The 17,215-nt window shown below is 39.1% G+C and overlaps 2 protein-coding genes across 8 annotated transcripts; both read left to right on the top strand.

Annotated features, from left to right (window-relative positions):
• The first annotated feature begins 1,638 nt into the window (after positions 1-1,638).
• LOC103704244 (protein NONRESPONDING TO OXYLIPINS 2, mitochondrial-like) lies at positions 1,639-8,472 on the top strand. Of its 4 annotated transcripts, none has more exons than XM_088711986.1 (4): positions 1,640-1,806; positions 1,906-2,027; positions 2,315-2,366; positions 2,627-2,871. In XM_088711986.1, the coding sequence occupies exons 1-3, from the start codon at positions 1,691-1,693 to the stop codon at positions 2,332-2,334; spliced, it is 258 nt and encodes an 85-aa protein (XP_088568112.1). In that variant the 5' UTR covers positions 1,640-1,690; the 3' UTR covers positions 2,335-2,366; positions 2,627-2,871. The 4 variants fall into 4 exon arrangements, with proteins under 4 accessions (XP_088568111.1, XP_088568112.1, XP_026659317.3 ...); XM_026803516.3 differs by having other exon boundaries at positions 2,315-2,381; positions 2,625-2,871; XM_088711985.1 differs by lacking the exons at positions 2,315-2,366; positions 2,627-2,871 and adding an exon at positions 7,968-8,472 and having other exon boundaries at positions 1,639-1,806.
• Positions 8,473-10,345: 1,873 nt separating this feature from the next.
• Positions 10,346-16,457, top strand: LOC103704243 (uncharacterized protein At1g01500-like). Of its 4 annotated transcripts, none has more exons than XM_008787456.6 (3): positions 10,346-10,548; positions 11,424-12,213; positions 15,878-16,457. In XM_008787456.6, exons 2-3 carry the CDS (start codon positions 11,527-11,529, stop codon positions 16,112-16,114), a joined length of 924 nt encoding a protein of 307 aa, XP_008785678.3. In that variant the 5' UTR covers positions 10,346-10,548; positions 11,424-11,526; the 3' UTR covers positions 16,115-16,457. The 4 variants fall into 4 exon arrangements, with proteins under 4 accessions (XP_008785678.3, XP_088568109.1, XP_088568107.1 ...); XM_088711983.2 differs by lacking the exon at positions 10,346-10,548 and adding an exon at positions 10,559-10,866; XM_088711982.2 differs by lacking the exon at positions 10,346-10,548 and adding an exon at positions 10,879-11,007.
• The last annotated feature ends 758 nt before the right edge of the window (positions 16,458-17,215 follow it).

Below are 17,215 nucleotides of genomic sequence, written 5' to 3'. Positions count from 1 at the left end.
TAGCCTTTGGAGTCAGGTGATGGTAGCCCGATATGGTCGAGGGGGCCTAGAGGGGGCATGGAGGGGCCGCCGAGTCTCTTTCATGTGGCGAGAGATTGGGAGGCACTTACCGACTGCATTAGCGAGCACCAGGTGGCTGATCGGCGACGGGCGGAGCATTGATGTGACCAGTGAAACATGGGTGGACACCTTGCCATTGAGGAGTTGGCCGACCATGGTTGATGTAGAGGCAGTAGAGGGACTACGGGTCAGTGACCTTTTGGCAGGAGGTGGAGCAGAGTGGGATGATGCTAGACTTCGACAGCTATTTGGGGTACACCTCGTAGCGAGGATCCGGTCCCTTCCGTTACCAGGATGTGGGGGGCGGGATGTCAGGGTATGGGGCACATCGAGCCAGGCCAGTGTCAGGCTAGGAGACCTCTCCCGTGCCATCCAGTCAGAGCAGGAGAGGGGGCCGGATTGTACATGGATCTGGAGGCACGGTCTCCATCCGCGGGTAGCCCTCTTCTTATGGAAGGTGTTCTGGGATCGCCTTCCGACGAGAGCAGCGCTGAGCAGGCATGGTTGGGGGATCCCTGCAGAGTGTGGGACGTGTGGGGCCGTAGAGTCGGTAGACCATGTGCTCTTTCAGTGTATATGGGCGAGATTGACATGGCAGTAGGCCGGGATCCCGCAGGAGGCCCGGAGTGACAGGCCACAGTTCCTTCATATGATACGGCAGGGGCTACCTAGTTCGGGGATGTGTCAGGAGGCCATTAGAGCGACTTGCACAGCGCACCAGATTTGGCTGGCAAGAAACGCTCGTACTCTCGGTGAGCGCAGGGTGTCACCGAGGTTTGCTGCGGAGCTTGCTCGTGTTCAGGCTTCTGAGATTGTACCCACCACCTCTTCAGATAGACCTTTGATAGCTCGAGACATCTGGGGCCCCCCCTCTGCTTCGGCAGCCCACCAGATGGTGTTTTTCACCTGGGAGCCCCCACCCCCGAGTTTCCTCAAGGTTAATTTTGACGGGTCGGTGTTAGACGGTGGCATGCGGGGTGGTGCAGGCTTTATTATACGAGGTCCACACTCCAGGGTAGTTGCAGCAGGTGGCTGCCAGCTGTTCGACACGTCGGTTCCGGAGGCAGAGCTTCGAGCAGCCTGGGCGGGCGTGCGCCATGCGAGGATGATCCTGCGGGCCAGGTCGATCATTTTGGAGGGCGACTCCACCACGGTCATCGGATGGATTCGGAGGGGGGCGACGGGTGATGGTACAGACCACCCCTTGATCCGCGACATAGGGAGTATGATGAGAGATGAGAGAGCCTTTCAGGCTCAGCATGTATTTAGAGAAGCTAATGGGGCAGCCGACTGGGTGGCGGCCCATGCGGCCCATCACTCAGGGTACACCCTTTGGTCGGGGGAGGAGGAGCTGCCACATGCGCTCCGCGAGTTGCTATATTTTGATTTTCTTGGATGTATTCGTACACGTATTGCATGAAATACCCGCTTTCAGCAAAAAAAAAAAAAAAACCCAAACAGTCGCACCGAACCACTTCGCCCGAGCCCAAAAGGCCGACCTTCGTCAAAAGCGTGAAAGTAGACTCAGTAACTCGTTCGACTCGTTGTTTAACTCGCCGTGTTTAAGGGTTTTAAGGAGGTTTTCCTATTCCCCTCTTGGTCCGCTCGATAGGGATAGCGAGGGTGGGAAATGGCGTTGCTCTGTAGGTCGGCCGTCGTCTTCGCCGCGAGGTCAGCCGCCGTCCGCTCCAAAACCCTGCTTCCCAAGCCCACGCCTTCCAGGAGAGCTACTTCTTTCCTTCGGAGGTGAATCGACGCCTCTAAAAACCCTAGCTTTCGCTGCTTTTCTCCCCGTTTCCCTTCTCGATCATTGGTTTTTTAGCTTTCCGGCTTTTGGTTCTCTAGGTCGGTGGCGCCGGCGCTGGGATGTGTGGAGTCTCTGATGCCTCTCCACAGCGCCATCGCCTCCGCCCGGCTCAGGTCGTTCATAGCCGTCGATTCCTCCTGCTGGAGCTGGCTTTCTCAGGGTAATAATTATGAATTATTTGGTTCTTCCTAATCCCGAAAAATCTAAGTTTTCTTCTTTCCTTTAAATCCAGATTTCATTAGCTTTTTATTCTGCATGGAAGAAATCTTTGCTACTTGAGGCTTTAACTGTTTGCTTCTTGAGTTTTAGTATTTTATGACTCCTGTACAGAATTAAATTAAGAAGCTAGTGTATTTCGTACGGAGATTGATGTCGTTAAATGAGTAGTTTTGGTTGATTTTTGTTGTAAAGGTTGGAACTTTTGTCTTTTGATAATTCTGATGATAGGTTTAAACAAGCGCATCTGATCATGGCTATGAAGAAGTGCAACGGAGAAGGGAAGGGAACATTGCATGTGAGGATTTGAACCGTAATTGAAATTGAATGAGGCCAAGCTTTCTTCTAGAGTTTTGAGATGTGATATTTTATGAACATATTCAAAAAAACAATTCAATGCCTTTAACTCTGTCTGAAATTGTTATTTTTTCTGAATAATATTAAAGTAATGTAGATTTTTAACATTATATCCGTGGGTAAATGGGGTCACATGTATCAATTCTAATATGACCTGACTTTATTTTTTTGCTTCATGATATAGGGCGTGCTTTACCTTTGTGACCAAGGTCTACTGGCTCTGTGCGGGGTAGATTCTTAGAGCTTCTCTGTTGTTTCGAAGACAAAAATAACTTTTCTAAGCTTAGTTATCATGCATCAAGCAGTTGAGACAGAGATATGTTTTTAAATGGTTGCCCTCTTGTGGCATTTTTGGGTGTTTGATATAACGCTTCTTCATGGATGTTGTTTTCTAGTTGGATTTTTTATTTAATTTGGTACTTTTACAGGCATGGACGTGTTACTTGCTACATATTTTTATGCAGCCAAATCTGGCCTTGCAAGTGATAATAATTGCATCTAAAATTCTGTTTCTACAAGAAAATTTTTATATATTGCTGCTTACATTTTCATAATATCGATGCTTTCTCACATGCACTCATCATGGCTATCTAGATAAGGATATGGTTCCTATATGCTTAAAAAAAAAAAAAAAATCCAAACACAAACTTCTGCTAAACAAAGTGGCTTTGAGTTATTATAAGTTTCCATATTCTATAATGCATTTCATGTTCACGTGTAAATGTTGATTGTCCCTTGCACCTAGAACAGTTATACCAGTCTATTTTGTATATTAATATACTATCATTTTTGGGTGGGTGATGATTTACTGTTCCTACACCAAATGACAAGCATCAAAATGCAAGTCAAGGTCTTTGTTCAGAAGCATGAAATTTGGCTCTTCATGCTTATTAATGTGAAGCGATCCTTTAGTTGTCATATGATATGTGCCACTAGAGTTGTCTTACAGCACAATCCACAAATTAGATGTTGAGTTTTATGCATGAATTATCAAATGCTTAGCTAGCAATAATAGCTTCTTAGTAGATTTCATTATATTGAGAGTAATATGGTGTCTTAGTAAATGTTGGGAGGTGTGTAAACTTTGAGCATTTTTACCATACTGTTGGGTGTGTCTCATAGGAAATTCAAGGCCATTTCTTCTGTCTTTATACTGTCCTTTTTCATTATAGGAATAAGACATGGTATACATGGCAAGTTTGCATGTTTGGTGTTGACAAACTTTTTTAAGATCTTGATGACGACTTGGTGGTGGGCCACTACTTAGTTCATGGACTCTTTTGCTTAGAATAGTACACCACCCACTTTGGAATCTCCGCGGAATCTCGAACTCACGCTTGTTTGTTAAGCACTTACAAAAAAAGTGTTTCTAAAATACCGCTTCCCCTCACTTGCTCCTGATTCTGGCAACCGTGGGCCATTATCATGATGAGATCTTTGCGAAGAAGTTGAAGAGAGTAATTTTGGAATCTTTGAAGCCTTAGGGAAATGACATAAAATGTGTTTGAAAATATGAAGTTTCTTTGTCTAAAAGATTTGAAAGGTCCTTTTCCATCTACAAGTGGAATGATATGTTTTTGTGGAGGTTTTGTTGAAAAGTTTGAAGCTAGGGAGGCACAGGGGGCCCAATACATTACCATGGACGGAATGCAGTTGTCAACTTAAGTGAAAATAGTTGGTTTAGATGTTGCGAAGTTTAAAATAACAAAATAAACATTATGAAAGGGGATCACTTAGATGGTGTAATATCTGATGGGCGAGCATGTTCATGGATTCCCATCATTGTTTTCTGAAGACCTAGATATCAGCTGCAATATTGAGACCTCACAAGGTTTTATATAATAAAACAACCATTCCAGAAGGGAATCTTTTTATATTGTCATATTTTCTGGGTTCGTATTTAAGGATTTCTCGTCATTGTTATTTGAAGACTTCGGATAATTTTTCTAAAGCATATTGGTATTTTTAAGCATTTAGTGACCCTATGCCACTTTGAAACATTCACTGGCACTTCAAATTGTATAACCACAATGTCACACATATCGTTACTTTTCAATTATGGGTCTTCTTTGTCTCTTCCTTCTGTATACATCTGTATACTTAAACATACAATTCGATAGAAGTATGAGTGCATGGTTGAGTCAGTTTTTTTGAGGTTATCATTTTAAAATCTTTTGTAGGCCTTGACTTCTCATTGGGGTCATGTATTTAGGTAACTCTCTCTCCTTTATAGAATGAATATTTTGTTTGATTAGATTATTTTGCCCCAGCAAGCCTTTTAGACAATTATACTTTCTGATGTGATGGTTGGGTAGGGGTACTTCAATTATGAAGCTCAAGAACATAGACTTTGTAAATCCTATTGACAGTCATAGAGGCTTGAAAAGAATTCATTTAATATGAAAAATTGTCCTAGAAAGCAGATATAAAAATGAATCTCTACATTTTTTATCACCTCATAAAGAAGCCACTCATCCAACTTTCTTGAATGTATTCTAGCCAAACCCTAGAGCAGCTCTAGGGATAGTTCAATACATTCTATAAAAAAGGGGTTGGGACTATTTGTGGAGAAATTCTATATGATTCTTGTGTTGAGTCAATGATATTACTTGCATTGCAATTGTTTATCATATTAAATTCTTGTAGAGGTGACCTGTTAAATATATTGAATGTTTTAGATAGGAAAGCTCGCTCGCTTCATATTAAGTACTTGTAATAGTGATGGGTGATTGGAAACAGATGAAAAGGGTACTTTTTTAATCTGGAACTTGTCAGATCTACACTTTTGCAAGGATGTTGACTTATAGATCGATTTTGATGGGAACAGTATGGTTTTTTTATTCAGTGCAAGGAGGGACATTTGAAGATGTAGACTATCAGAAAAAGAAAATTCATGAATGGATTGGTGTAAGCAAGGATGAAGTGTGAAAAGCGGGGTCATTCTTTGACAGTAAAAAAATATCTTAAACAGATAGATCATTGGTGTCTGGAGGAAATAATGCGTGTAAAAAGGCAGTTCATTCTGGAGAAATTGGAGGAATAAGAGAATTGGAATTTTTTGAGAAGTCTTTGCCTGGTGGTGAAGGGCTATGTAAAGAGAGGTAAACAAAAGAAGTCCACATGTCTGCCATTAGATTCAGGGGAGCCTTAGCTTGGAAACAAATCTGAGTACTGATGTTTGAACTTTTTCTGGGTCATGCATCGTCATAAAACTTTTTCGTGCTTTTTTGTGGTGGTAATGATAACCTGCAATTATGTTGTTTACAATTGTGAAATTGTAGAATTTGCTTGTCACTTGTGGTCAAGCTGAAGGGTAGTGAGCGATTTACTCAAGGCGATAGCTACTTTGTTTCTATCTTCTATTCCACAATAACATCTTTGGACTAGTTTATTTACACTTTGCACTGTCTCTGGCAAGTTTTTTTTGCTTGGTTTTTGAAACTCTTGCATTGTATTCAGGCCTGGTAGCCTTGATTATGAACATGAATTCGTTATTCTCAGTTACAGAACATAACAAAACTGGATTGTTTGGTGGGTTAGCAACGGGAACTCTTATAATTAAGGACCTCTGCTTGGATATGGCAACATTTATGGTTACCAGTGAAAGATCTGTAATGCATCTCAGTGGCCTAGTATAATAAACTGATATTGTTTGTCTGTTATGCAACACGTTAGCAGCCCAAGATATTGTAGACCAAATAAAACTAAGAATATAGGTAGATCTACTATAGAGCATTGTCTTTCTGAGAACCATGGATGAACCAAAAGAGAAAATGTTTACGTTCCTCAGTAAAAAACCATGTAGCATGCTGATTAAATTTCTTTAATATCCCAGGGAGAGGGGAGCTTCAATCTGAGGATATAGGCAATAATTGATTCATTACCAGTTTAGAATCTAACATTATTGTCGTGGTATGGTATATTGATGTATGGCTAGTAAAGTCATCCAGGTACTATAGGATGTTCAATTTTGTAGTTTGTTTGTGAATTGTGAAACAACATTGCTGTCTTAAGTTATTTTGTTACTTGGTTGCTTATCTTCTAAAAGAGCAATCATCATTGCTTCTGCAAATATTATTTGTCTAAAACTCCTCTGGTACATGGAATGAACTAATGCCCTAGCTCAAACCGGTTGGTATCATTTTATTAATTTATCCTAATCTGCTACACCATTTCTTTGTCTACCTCACTTTGTTCAGAGCGGTGCACAATGTCGCAATGTCCTGTATCATCTTTAGCTCATACCTTCTTGTTGAAGATGGAGATTTCTATAATCTTTTTTGCTCTGGAATAATGATTGCTATTATCCTTATCATGTCCAAAGGAGTCTGTTAATGTCTTTATATCCAAGTATGTATGAGGAAACCATTATCTGGATCATCTTAGTGAATTTATGAATAGCAATGCTTGTAAGAAGCTTAGGTTGGAGATAGAACAATTCCTATATGAAATAACTATGAGTGGAGCCCTTTACTTGTCTGAGACTTCAAAAGGGTAATAGAGAGAGCTTTAGAATGTTAATCAAATACTTCCTCGAGGTCATAGAGCCACAATAATTAATCACATTTAGGAAATTTTAGTGCTTAAGTCTTTATTATCACCATTATAGGATGCTCAGAATAGTTTTTGACTCATTGTATTAGTGCCAGGGAGTGTTGGTACTGACAAATCCTTCAGTAGCAAATTTAATATATGTATGTATATTTCAAGCATGGATGCTTTTACCCATCACTGCTATATATACCGCCAAAATTAGTTGTCAAGTAGGTCGAGCACCATTGTCTTCAAGGTCTACAATTTAACTGTAGACAAGACCTTGCTTTCATGGTCAATAGCTGATCGCTTTTTCCAGAGTTTTGTTCTTAAGCCAAACAAAATGCATGCCAGTTTTGAACTATAAAATTGCGGTTCATTCTTTTGTATGTTAGGTCCATCCTTCAGCCTGCCCAGTGATTTCTTATTTCATCTAGTTTGTAAAGAATCACATGGTAAATTGGTGGATATTAATATTACTTGTGATCCGTCATTCTTTTATAATGGACTTTGTTGAGATCTCTGAGAGCCCCTTGTTGCTACAAAATTTTTCCCTTTATTCTTACATGATAATCATATGGATGTTTTTGTGTTGCCGATCTATCTTCCCCTTTTGTTTAATTCTTGTATGCAGTATCTAGACTTTGCCATCCCATGGGGATGGAGGCACAAAGCTGCTGTTATTTCTTACCAAATCGATCTGCTCCTGATTACCTATTTCTGATCCGTGCCTTATGATTCACAACTCTTTTGTGAAAGTTCATGCTTGTACTGTATCTGATAGTTCCAACATGACAATTACTTGAAGAAACTGAAAACTCAGTATTCCAGTCAGTGAATAACTATGTAGAGTTGCCTTTTGTCCTTGAATTCTAGAAATCAACATGCTATTGATGGCTTGGGGCCCCATTTTTTTCCCAAACCCAGATGAGAACAATTTCTTGTCTCATGAAGAATGGATGGCTGTTGGTTTTGTTTATGTTCATCTTAGCAGGAATCATTTGCGGGAAAGCGGAGATCTGGAAACTTATGCTGACCTTGTGAATGAGATTAAAAGCAAGCAGTTAGCAGGGGATGGAAAGACAAATACATGGAAACTACTTTCTTTTGATAAGATGACGAAAAAGAGGGATGGGTGCGTGACACCAAGATTGTTATTTAGGTGCTTATGAGCTATGACTGTGGGGCTTTGCTCTGTCTTCTATCTGATTAACCGTCTCTGCAGCCATCTCAATAAAGCAGTCCAAAAACACTTGGTAAAAATTTGATTATCCAAGCTTTGGAGAAGCCCTTAGCTGTATGTTTAAGTAGTGGTTTGGTTTTAAGATGAAGGGACATGAATATGTTATTCTATCCATAGGAAACATATGACTTATCCGAGTGATAAGAATGCTTGTTGGACTTAGATGTGATGCTAATCGAGCACCTCGTGCTTTCTTGTGTGGCCCATGCATCTCCCAAGAGTTATTAGAAGGAATTGTCAACAATCTATTCAGTTCTGACTCTGTAGTCTCTTGATGGCTCACTTTAGGGGTAGCTGTCGACAATGCTATCTGTTTTCATGGACTGAAATCCTTAAGGAGATTAGAATAACATCGCTTTCATCTCCATGCCGTACTCTGTCTGGCTCTTCTCCCTCTTCTTTGTCTGCCATGGAATTGTGAAAGGATTGGGACATTTTTACTCTGGTAAATATACATGGTTAGTCTTGGTGGTAAACTAGTAGGTAATGGTGTCAACTTTAGAGAAGACTGTATATAATGAATGGTGATGCTATGTAAAAGCCTATGTTTGAAGATCTTGGTGGACAGCAATTGACAAGCTCTAAGGAGGCGACGGTGCAGCCCAACTCAAATTTCTTTTTTTTATTATTATTTTTTTTGGCGGGTTTATTATACAATGCGTGTACGAATACACCAAATAAAATCAGAACAATTTAAATTTCTCGGCGAGCTATCTGTGTACAACTCGGATCCATGCCTACCGTATGGCAGAACAGATTCCCACACGTTGTAGGAGGACAAGATGCGTGCGGACTGCCACTTCGTCTAAAAGGGTTGCTGCAAACTGTGTGCAACTTTTAACCCATCATATATCTTGCCCTTGGAACTGGTCACACCCCCTAAGCCTGTTGTATACAATAATTAGAAGATAAACTTAAATAAAATTTGGCATTTTGGTCTGCTTCAAGCAATTCATCATGTCTATGAATATGCAGAATGCTCTTTAAAATAATAGATGGAGCAAGAGTGATCATAGTACTGCCAATTGACCATAATAGAATATCTGCTTCTACTTTTTTTTTTCTTCTTTCATTACATCGTTTGGTACTAGAGACCCATTTGTCATGGAATTTATCCAAATAACCTTTTAATTTAAGTAGCAACTAAGACAGGTAGAAAGGAACCTTAGTATATAAACGCTGAAATGTGAGTATGCTAAACATTTTCATTATTTTTGATATTATTTTGAAAATATGCTGAGAACATAATATTTCATCTATTAGACTCCGAATGTTTAATTAACATGTTACAATTCTTAATTGGCACCATCAATCCCACCCTCCTACCCACTTTGATTTGATCTGCACGGGTGATTGCGCCTGACTCAAATCCTAGATTGGTATCATTAAGAAAACAATGATACAGTGGTAAGCTATTAACCATAATTATCAAGCATATCTATTTCATAACAGCTGACCTAAACTAACAAATTGAGTCATAATCAAGTAATCGTAGCCACTAGCAAGTAGCAACATAAAAGCGACATGCCATCCTAAAATTAACACCAACAAAGGATAGCCTCGTGGCTGATGAATTATGTGAATGTTGATAGTCAGGAGGGAGGTATCTCATGCCATGGCAACCATAGCCAAAGTCCCAACTCCCTCTCTATCTCTCCCTCTCTTTCTATACTCTAATTCCCCCACAATGGCTCCGAGGGACAGGGGCTGTATCTTTCATGCGAAGGACTCATCTTTCTATGCGCAAATCCACCGTTGGATCTACACAATATTCACTCCAAGATCTATGCATATGGTGGATGAAGAAGTTCAGAATGCTTTGCGATCTGTGCTTGATGCGATCACAACACCAGTCATTCTTTCAGGCGACAGATGCAACCCGAGCCCAGCTCGGAGTCGGATGCCCTATAGGACGTAAGACCCAAATAAACGTCAAAACCGCACGAGTCCTAGTGGGCGCTCTCTCTCTCTCTCTCTCTATATATATATATATCTCTGAAGACTCTGATGAGATATTGATGGAATCCAAACAAAAGGACTTGGAAATTAAGCTCTCTCTCTCTCTCTCTCTCTCTCTCTATATATATATATATATATATATCTCTATCTCTGAAGACTCTGATGAGATATTGATGGAATCCAAACAAAAGGACTTGGAAATTAAGCTCGCTCTCTCTCTCTCTCTCTCTCTCTCTCTCTCTCTCTTCTTGTTGTCTTGTTGCGTGCATAACATAGGGAGCCGCTGGTCTCCGCCGTCTCTCGCTTTCGTCCCATCTCGTCGGACGCCGAAAGGGAATGCAGCGGCCATTGGAGCCTCGATTTGGACCGCCTGGTGAGTCGTGGCTACGGGGTTCCCATCGAATTATAATTGTATTTCTTGTAGTGGTTCCATGGATCGAGAGAACGAGAGAGACACGGTGGTGGGTTTGTTGGGTAGTGTGACGTAGGACGTGGCCGGCGAATTTCTCGTCGGCCGCTTTGCTTCTTTCCTTCGTGGGCCTGTGATATAAAAAAGGCAACTTTCTTTTATATTTAGCTCCACTTTTGCAACTGTGATATCACACACAGAAGGAGAAAGATGTAACTTTAGGCGTTGGATATCATCGGAAAAGTGCCTTTTTTTTTCTTCTCTGTTCGGTTTATAATAGAGGTTGTTCTTATTCTTTTGTTTACTGTTTTCTTCTATGATCTTCTGGGAGTTTGTTTCTTCTTTAGCGGAAAACGAAGTCTTCCTCCAAGTTGTGTCACCCGGGGTGGAGGAATGCCTCCCCATCAGAATTAGAAGTTTTTGGTGATTCCTTGGACTTAACAATTGCATTTTGAAAAGAACAAAGAAGAAAAGAGGCCTCTTTTTACATAATCTTTGATCGGTTTCTGTTGCGTAGTTTTTTGTTTCAATTTTCTGAAGTATTCTGCTCAATTTTGCTATTTTTTTTTTTTTAAGCTGTATAGAGTTGCTAAAGGCAATCCTTTTTCATTAACTTTATCTTGTTTCTGCTGCTTTGAATTGTGCTTATTTAATGCATGTTATGTGTTGAAGAAATTAACAGTGTTGTCTGTCTTATTGATGATGAATTGATGATGGCTTGTTTTCTAATGAATGGCTTTACGTTATGTGATGCTTCAGTTTACAATATTTTTTAGTTGTCGTTCCAATTCTGCTGTGATTGCTTGGTGCAAATGATTAGCTATCGGTTTGCTTTGCAGACGTGGAACTTTGAATTCCATGAGTTCGTTTTGTTGGTAAATCTCTCTTCTCATAGTCAACACTGATGTGAAAAGATTTTGCTGAGAGGATCGCTCTCCGATTATGGAGAGCTGTTACGATCCAATCACCAAGGTCGATTCATCTAATCCTGGTCGGAAGACCATCTTGCACTCCCTCCACCTTCCTAAGTCATCACCTTGGTTTGATCTGAGGGTTTTCTACGTGAGAGTGGGCAATTGTGAGGTCCATGAATCAACTCCTGATCATCTTACTCTTAATCACGTCCCCCTGACTCCCAACACCATCCTCGAAGTAAATGGTCAGAGAAGTGGCATTTATTCCGGCTGCGCTTCTTCTTTGCTTAGGAGGGACAGGGTTGATAAGAGATCGGAAGAAGTGACATTTGTGAGCACAGATAGTATAAGGATGACTGGAAGTGTCAGATTTGAGGTCTACAATGGAGATGCTCTGCTTCTTGCCGGAGTCTTGGAATTGTGTGGTGGTAATGGTTTTACGGCAGAATCAAGGAACACCAAAAAGAAATGGAACATGAATTGCCAGCCTGTGATGGGCTTTCTGAAGGGCAAACCTTCCATGAGTTCAGAGAGGAGTTTGCCAACCATTGAGGTATATGTTGCTGGTTGTTTCTCGGGTAGTCCCATCATCCTAACCAAGACTCTTCAGCTAGCTTGTCGGAAAAAACATCAGATGAAGGTTGTGCTGGATTCTATTCCGGAGCATGAGACAGCTGAATTTATGAAGAATGTTTCATCTGAGGATACTTTTCAGGTACTTGTTTATATTCTGAATTTTGCTATCTTGAGGTTTACCTGGAGATATCCATGATGAAAGTGCACTGATCTCACAATCTCCTGAGTCACATGTTCTAACTGCAATTTGTGGATCCAGTTACCAAGGGCGCAAGGCATGCCTGTTCAGTTTCTAGCCATTATGCACTAAAATATTGCTTTGTTTCAAATTTATTTAAGCAGAAGTTCACCGAGTTTTTATCAAATTTGTTCTGCTTTCCTCATATCATTTTGTTGAGGAAATTTATACAAACCATGAGAACATGGGGTATTCTACTATTCTGGGTCTTCCGCAGCTTGTTTCAGGAATACATTTGGCCTTTGAAAATTCACTTGATTATATATGTTTTTATGTCACAGTATGATAGTTAGATAGAAAACCCTAGATTGGAACTTAATTGTAAATTTTCTTTTTTTTTGTGATACCATACTTCTTTTCTACCTTCATTTCACATACACTCAGTATTTATTTAAAAGACAGCTTTTGTCAAATATTGGAGAAAAATAAGAAAATGGAGAGATCAAAATGTTTAGAATATTGGTTTTGAGATGTCGTTTGGGTCAAGAGAACTTTAAGAAATGTGACAGTTATTTAAAGAAGTAGCAAATAAGTGTGGTAAGCAGGAGGGAAAAAAGATAAAGCAGTAGGACCATAGATAGGGAACTTTGCATTCTGTACTCAGAAAATACATTAATTTAATATTAAAAAATATGTGACTTCATACAATCATGTGTATTCACTATTTAAAAAGATGTGTTCAACTCCGCTTAAACATGTGACTCAGAGTCAAGAATGTCTAAAAAGTTTTAAACTGCTCCCTTGGAAAAAAAAATGGTCCAGCATGAAGGAAAGTAAGTTTAAGCCATTTCTGTAAAATTCCCAATGGAAAAAGAGGGGAGTATTTAACAAGATTTTGGTAAACTTTTGAAACAAAAGTAAGTTCGAAGACATAAATTGCAGATTATGTCTGATAACATAACAAGTTTTAAATAATATCAATCAAGATTAAAGACTATAATTTATGTGACTCTGTATAATTCCTTCAAAAAATTGGTTATCTTGCTAAATAAATTTCCAGATAAATATATATTTTAAAAGGTGCATTTTGTACAAATGGGAACTCATGTTCTTTTCTGGTCTAAAGAGACTGAAATTGCATTTGATTTGTCCATAATAAAACCATGCTCAATTTTGCCAAATTGTAATGATTGTAATAATTTTGATGTATTTAATTTTGTTGTGAAGTATCTGATCAATGAGCTGAGCATTATGATGTTTTGGCAAAAACTTCCAATCCATTGTGACAACATCTGGAAAGGTTTCACAGTGCTGTTATTTTTAACTTTTACAGTAATGATAGGGCATTATATTCATACTTTAACGAGTCCCTGGCATCAATGTTCATGCAATATATGTTCTGATTTTTTACTTATAATATATCCTGTTTGTCTGCTCTGGAGAGGGATAAATAGAAGGTGCATAGAATAGTTGAAACAGTAGAGAAACAATCAGTCAATATATACAAATTATGGTCAGCATGGTATTTAAGAGGACTGTTGAAGATAACCTGTTTTTCCATTGACTTTTTTAATCTTGACATAGCACCATGGCTTATGCTAAAAACTTGGTATCCGCATCAAATTTATTTCAAGAGGTGGCACAAAAAGGAAAACACATTAGACATTTATGTTTAGCTCTATGCAGTCCAATTTTTTGACATTTGCGTTACCTGGCCACCTTTTTATGTCTTTTCTGATCTTAATTCTAGATTATTTTGTTCATAACATGAGATTGAAATGTGGTCTAGTTAGACTTTCTAATAATGTTCTGAAGGAACTGTTGGGTTTTTTAACATGCTGGAACAACTGCCTAAACCGTATATACTGCAGAATGCAGCAATTGCATCACATGCATTCAGCCCTTAAGTCTATGAAGTGATAAAAGCTGTGAATGAAACCATACAAGTGCAATATGACTTGGGGATATTATTTTTTAGGTATTTAAGAATCAAGTCACCGTTTTCTTTTAATTCAATACTAATAATTATCTCGAATGTAATCTTTGAGGACTTCAGATAGATAGCAAAATCCTCTAGGATTGCATTCCCTCTGGGACTGCCTTCTTCTGGCGAGAGCATATTCGTATGAATTCCATATCCTCAGTCATCCCTGCGGAGTTATGTGACTTCAAAAAGAGACGAATTGTAAAAAAAAACATTAATTGCTTGTCATTGCATTCATTGCAGAAACCTTCTACCTTAGATATTGCAACCGTCCAAGCATGAATCCCATTGATATTTTCCAATCACTGACCAGGCATGACTACAGATTATAGTCTCTTCAATAGGAATTCAACAAGACACAAGATTTAGAACAAAGATTAATATACATGAGAAGACTTAAGGAAGGCAAACCTCTGTTAGTGTTCCTTTGCTATCCAGAAACTGGATAAGGACTAGGAGAAATCCCAAGCTCCAACATTCTAGGAGGAAGGGAGGGAGGAAAAGAACAAGACCCTACTAGCTATATTAGTAATAACAATTCGTTAGAGATGAGGAGGAAATACTCAAATATATCTGGCTCTCGAGGGAAAATTCTATCCTTGGAGATCCTTTACACCCCAAAACCAAGAAAAAACAGAAAATATGAAAGCAAGTAAAGCAATACGAACTAAGATGATAGACTCAAGATTACCTCTCAAGTTCCCTTTTCATGTATAGAGACTGTTGCGAAGATATGTCAGCATTTTTTGTAGTTTTTGCTTTGTCCCTTGGGCTTTGGTATTTGAATCTTATATAACTGCTTAATCCATAAGGCCTTTATGTCACAATGTTCCTATTACTAATATACCGTATTAGTTTCTAGTGGACGTGCTGAAGAACATACAATGCAATTTCGCATGCCCCCTGATTGTGTTCAAGCTGTGGACAGTGGATATATCGTTTTCACCCACTAGTCTTTTGAGAAAGATGTTTTGTCCCACTAGTTTAACCACTAAGTTAAATAAAGCACTAAAGATAGTCAGAAGTAGCTTTTAAGTTGCCATTATACAGTTCCCCTCAAACCTGGCAATGTACACCCTACTCAGAATTATCTATGTTCCAAACCATCTTTTCTCTCCATTTGTTTGCTCATAATGGTAGAATTTCATTACATAAGGCTGCAAGGACCGAGATGCATGGGTCTGTCTGAAATTTTGTCTGAACATTGATCTGGAATTAGAGTCGATCTTAACATAATGGAGTGGTGTGCTTGTTCATATATGCTGTCTCAGCAGCTGACAACACTTCATCTCTGGTAACGAAATTCTGCATCGCTTAACAAGTCCTTACTTTCCATTTAAAAAATGACTTTTTTTTAAAAAACGTTTACTTATTTATGTTCTTTACTTGAATTTGTTCTTGGAATGCTTATTTTAGTATCCAGTATGAAGAATTTGGATAAAAATTTGTTTAGCATCTTGGATAAAAAAATTCTCCTATATAGTTTATAATTTCTTCCATTATTCTCTTTCTGAAAAAAAAGAAAAGAAAAGAAAAGAAAATTCTTCCAATATGACTTGGAGCAAATGCATCTTCTTGCATTTGCTCTCATAATTAACCACTCATGCAAGATACTAACATCCATCTCTTCTTCTGTGGCAGTTAACTGAATATGATGGCTACCAACAAGAAAATGATGTAGCGGTTGACTACAACAGCATCTACTCAAGAGCTGAATATATGGAAGGGCAGGATGGGGAACTCTCTTGGTTCAATGCTGGTGTGAGGGTGGGTGTGGGGATTGGCCTTGGCATCTGCCTCGGACTTGGAGTTGGTGTTGGATTGTTGGTCCGGGCGTATCAAGCCTCCACTCGAAATTTTAAAAGGCGACTCTTCTGATCCTGATCTGAAACTACCGCCTCAACCAATATTAATCACAAGAATTGGATTTTTTTTTTTTCCTCTCGTGCTCCACTCATCCATAAAGCAGCTAACTTTATTCTGCTTCAATGGCACCTTTCATGCTGTGAAATTTTTAGATAGCAGGAACTTTCTACTTGTTGCTGACACAGTTTTCCTTGTGCTTATGCTTCTGAAGCCTGTTTTGTTGAACGATAAGTTCCAAAGCATTTGAGATTCTGTGGCAGCATTTGTTTTTTTCCTAGTATCTCTTTCCTTTGCATATGAATCATCTGAACCCACGGACTAGACCCGGGGTATAATATTAATTTAATTGTTTTTCTTTTATGGATTTTAAATGTTTGCAAGCAGAGGTGATTGAACAGGATAGAGGTACTTTTTCTTGTAACCATGCCTTTTAACTCTTGAGAATCATATATTAGACATCCCTTGGTTTGTTCTCAGTGCTAAATGCCAGCCACAGGGGGGAGACGAATGTGAAGAGCTTGTCGGAGCTCCACGATGCAAAAAAAAAAAAATTTGTTTAGTGGAGTTGAGAGCATGAGATGGTTTGGTGATGGTTCTTTCTTTTGCACAGGTTGGACATAATGTTCTTCAACCAAATGAAGTTATGTGCAAGCATCTGCACCCGATTTGGGATGTCCTCTTCAAATCCATTAATGAGTCCAAATCATATATTAAAATTAGCTCTAAATTCAGAAAGGTTATGTAACCAATACAAGCTAAGTCATTCATCTCGAACGTATCAAAATAAAAAGAAGCATCTCCTTTTGAAAGAGAATACCCACTTTGGCTGCCCCCCTGCTTGATGAGGCTTAAAGGAACCTCCACTCAGAACTGATAACTAAGTTTTGTACCGAGCAAATTAGCTGAATGTGGATTCAAATGTGAATATTAGAGCTTCCCTATTGCAAGCTAAATAGTTGAAAATTAATGAAGTTTACTCAAGCAATTCAGTTCACGGAGGAAACTAGTTTCATGGTAACAAGAAAGAACATCCACCTATTATCATGATTAAGGATATCAATTGGGTTGGAAGGATACAAGTCAAGTCAGACAGATTGAGATAAAAAAAGACTC

This window comes from Phoenix dactylifera, chromosome 15, assembly GCF_051530095.1.
Source record: "Phoenix dactylifera cultivar Ajwa chromosome 15, Ajwa_hap1_PhDact_Kaust_v1.1, whole genome shotgun sequence".
Taxonomy (NCBI): Eukaryota; Viridiplantae; Streptophyta; class Magnoliopsida; order Arecales; family Arecaceae; genus Phoenix; species Phoenix dactylifera.
The sequence above is the reverse complement of the archived record's forward strand: the minus strand, read 5'-3'. Positions and strand labels throughout refer to the sequence as shown.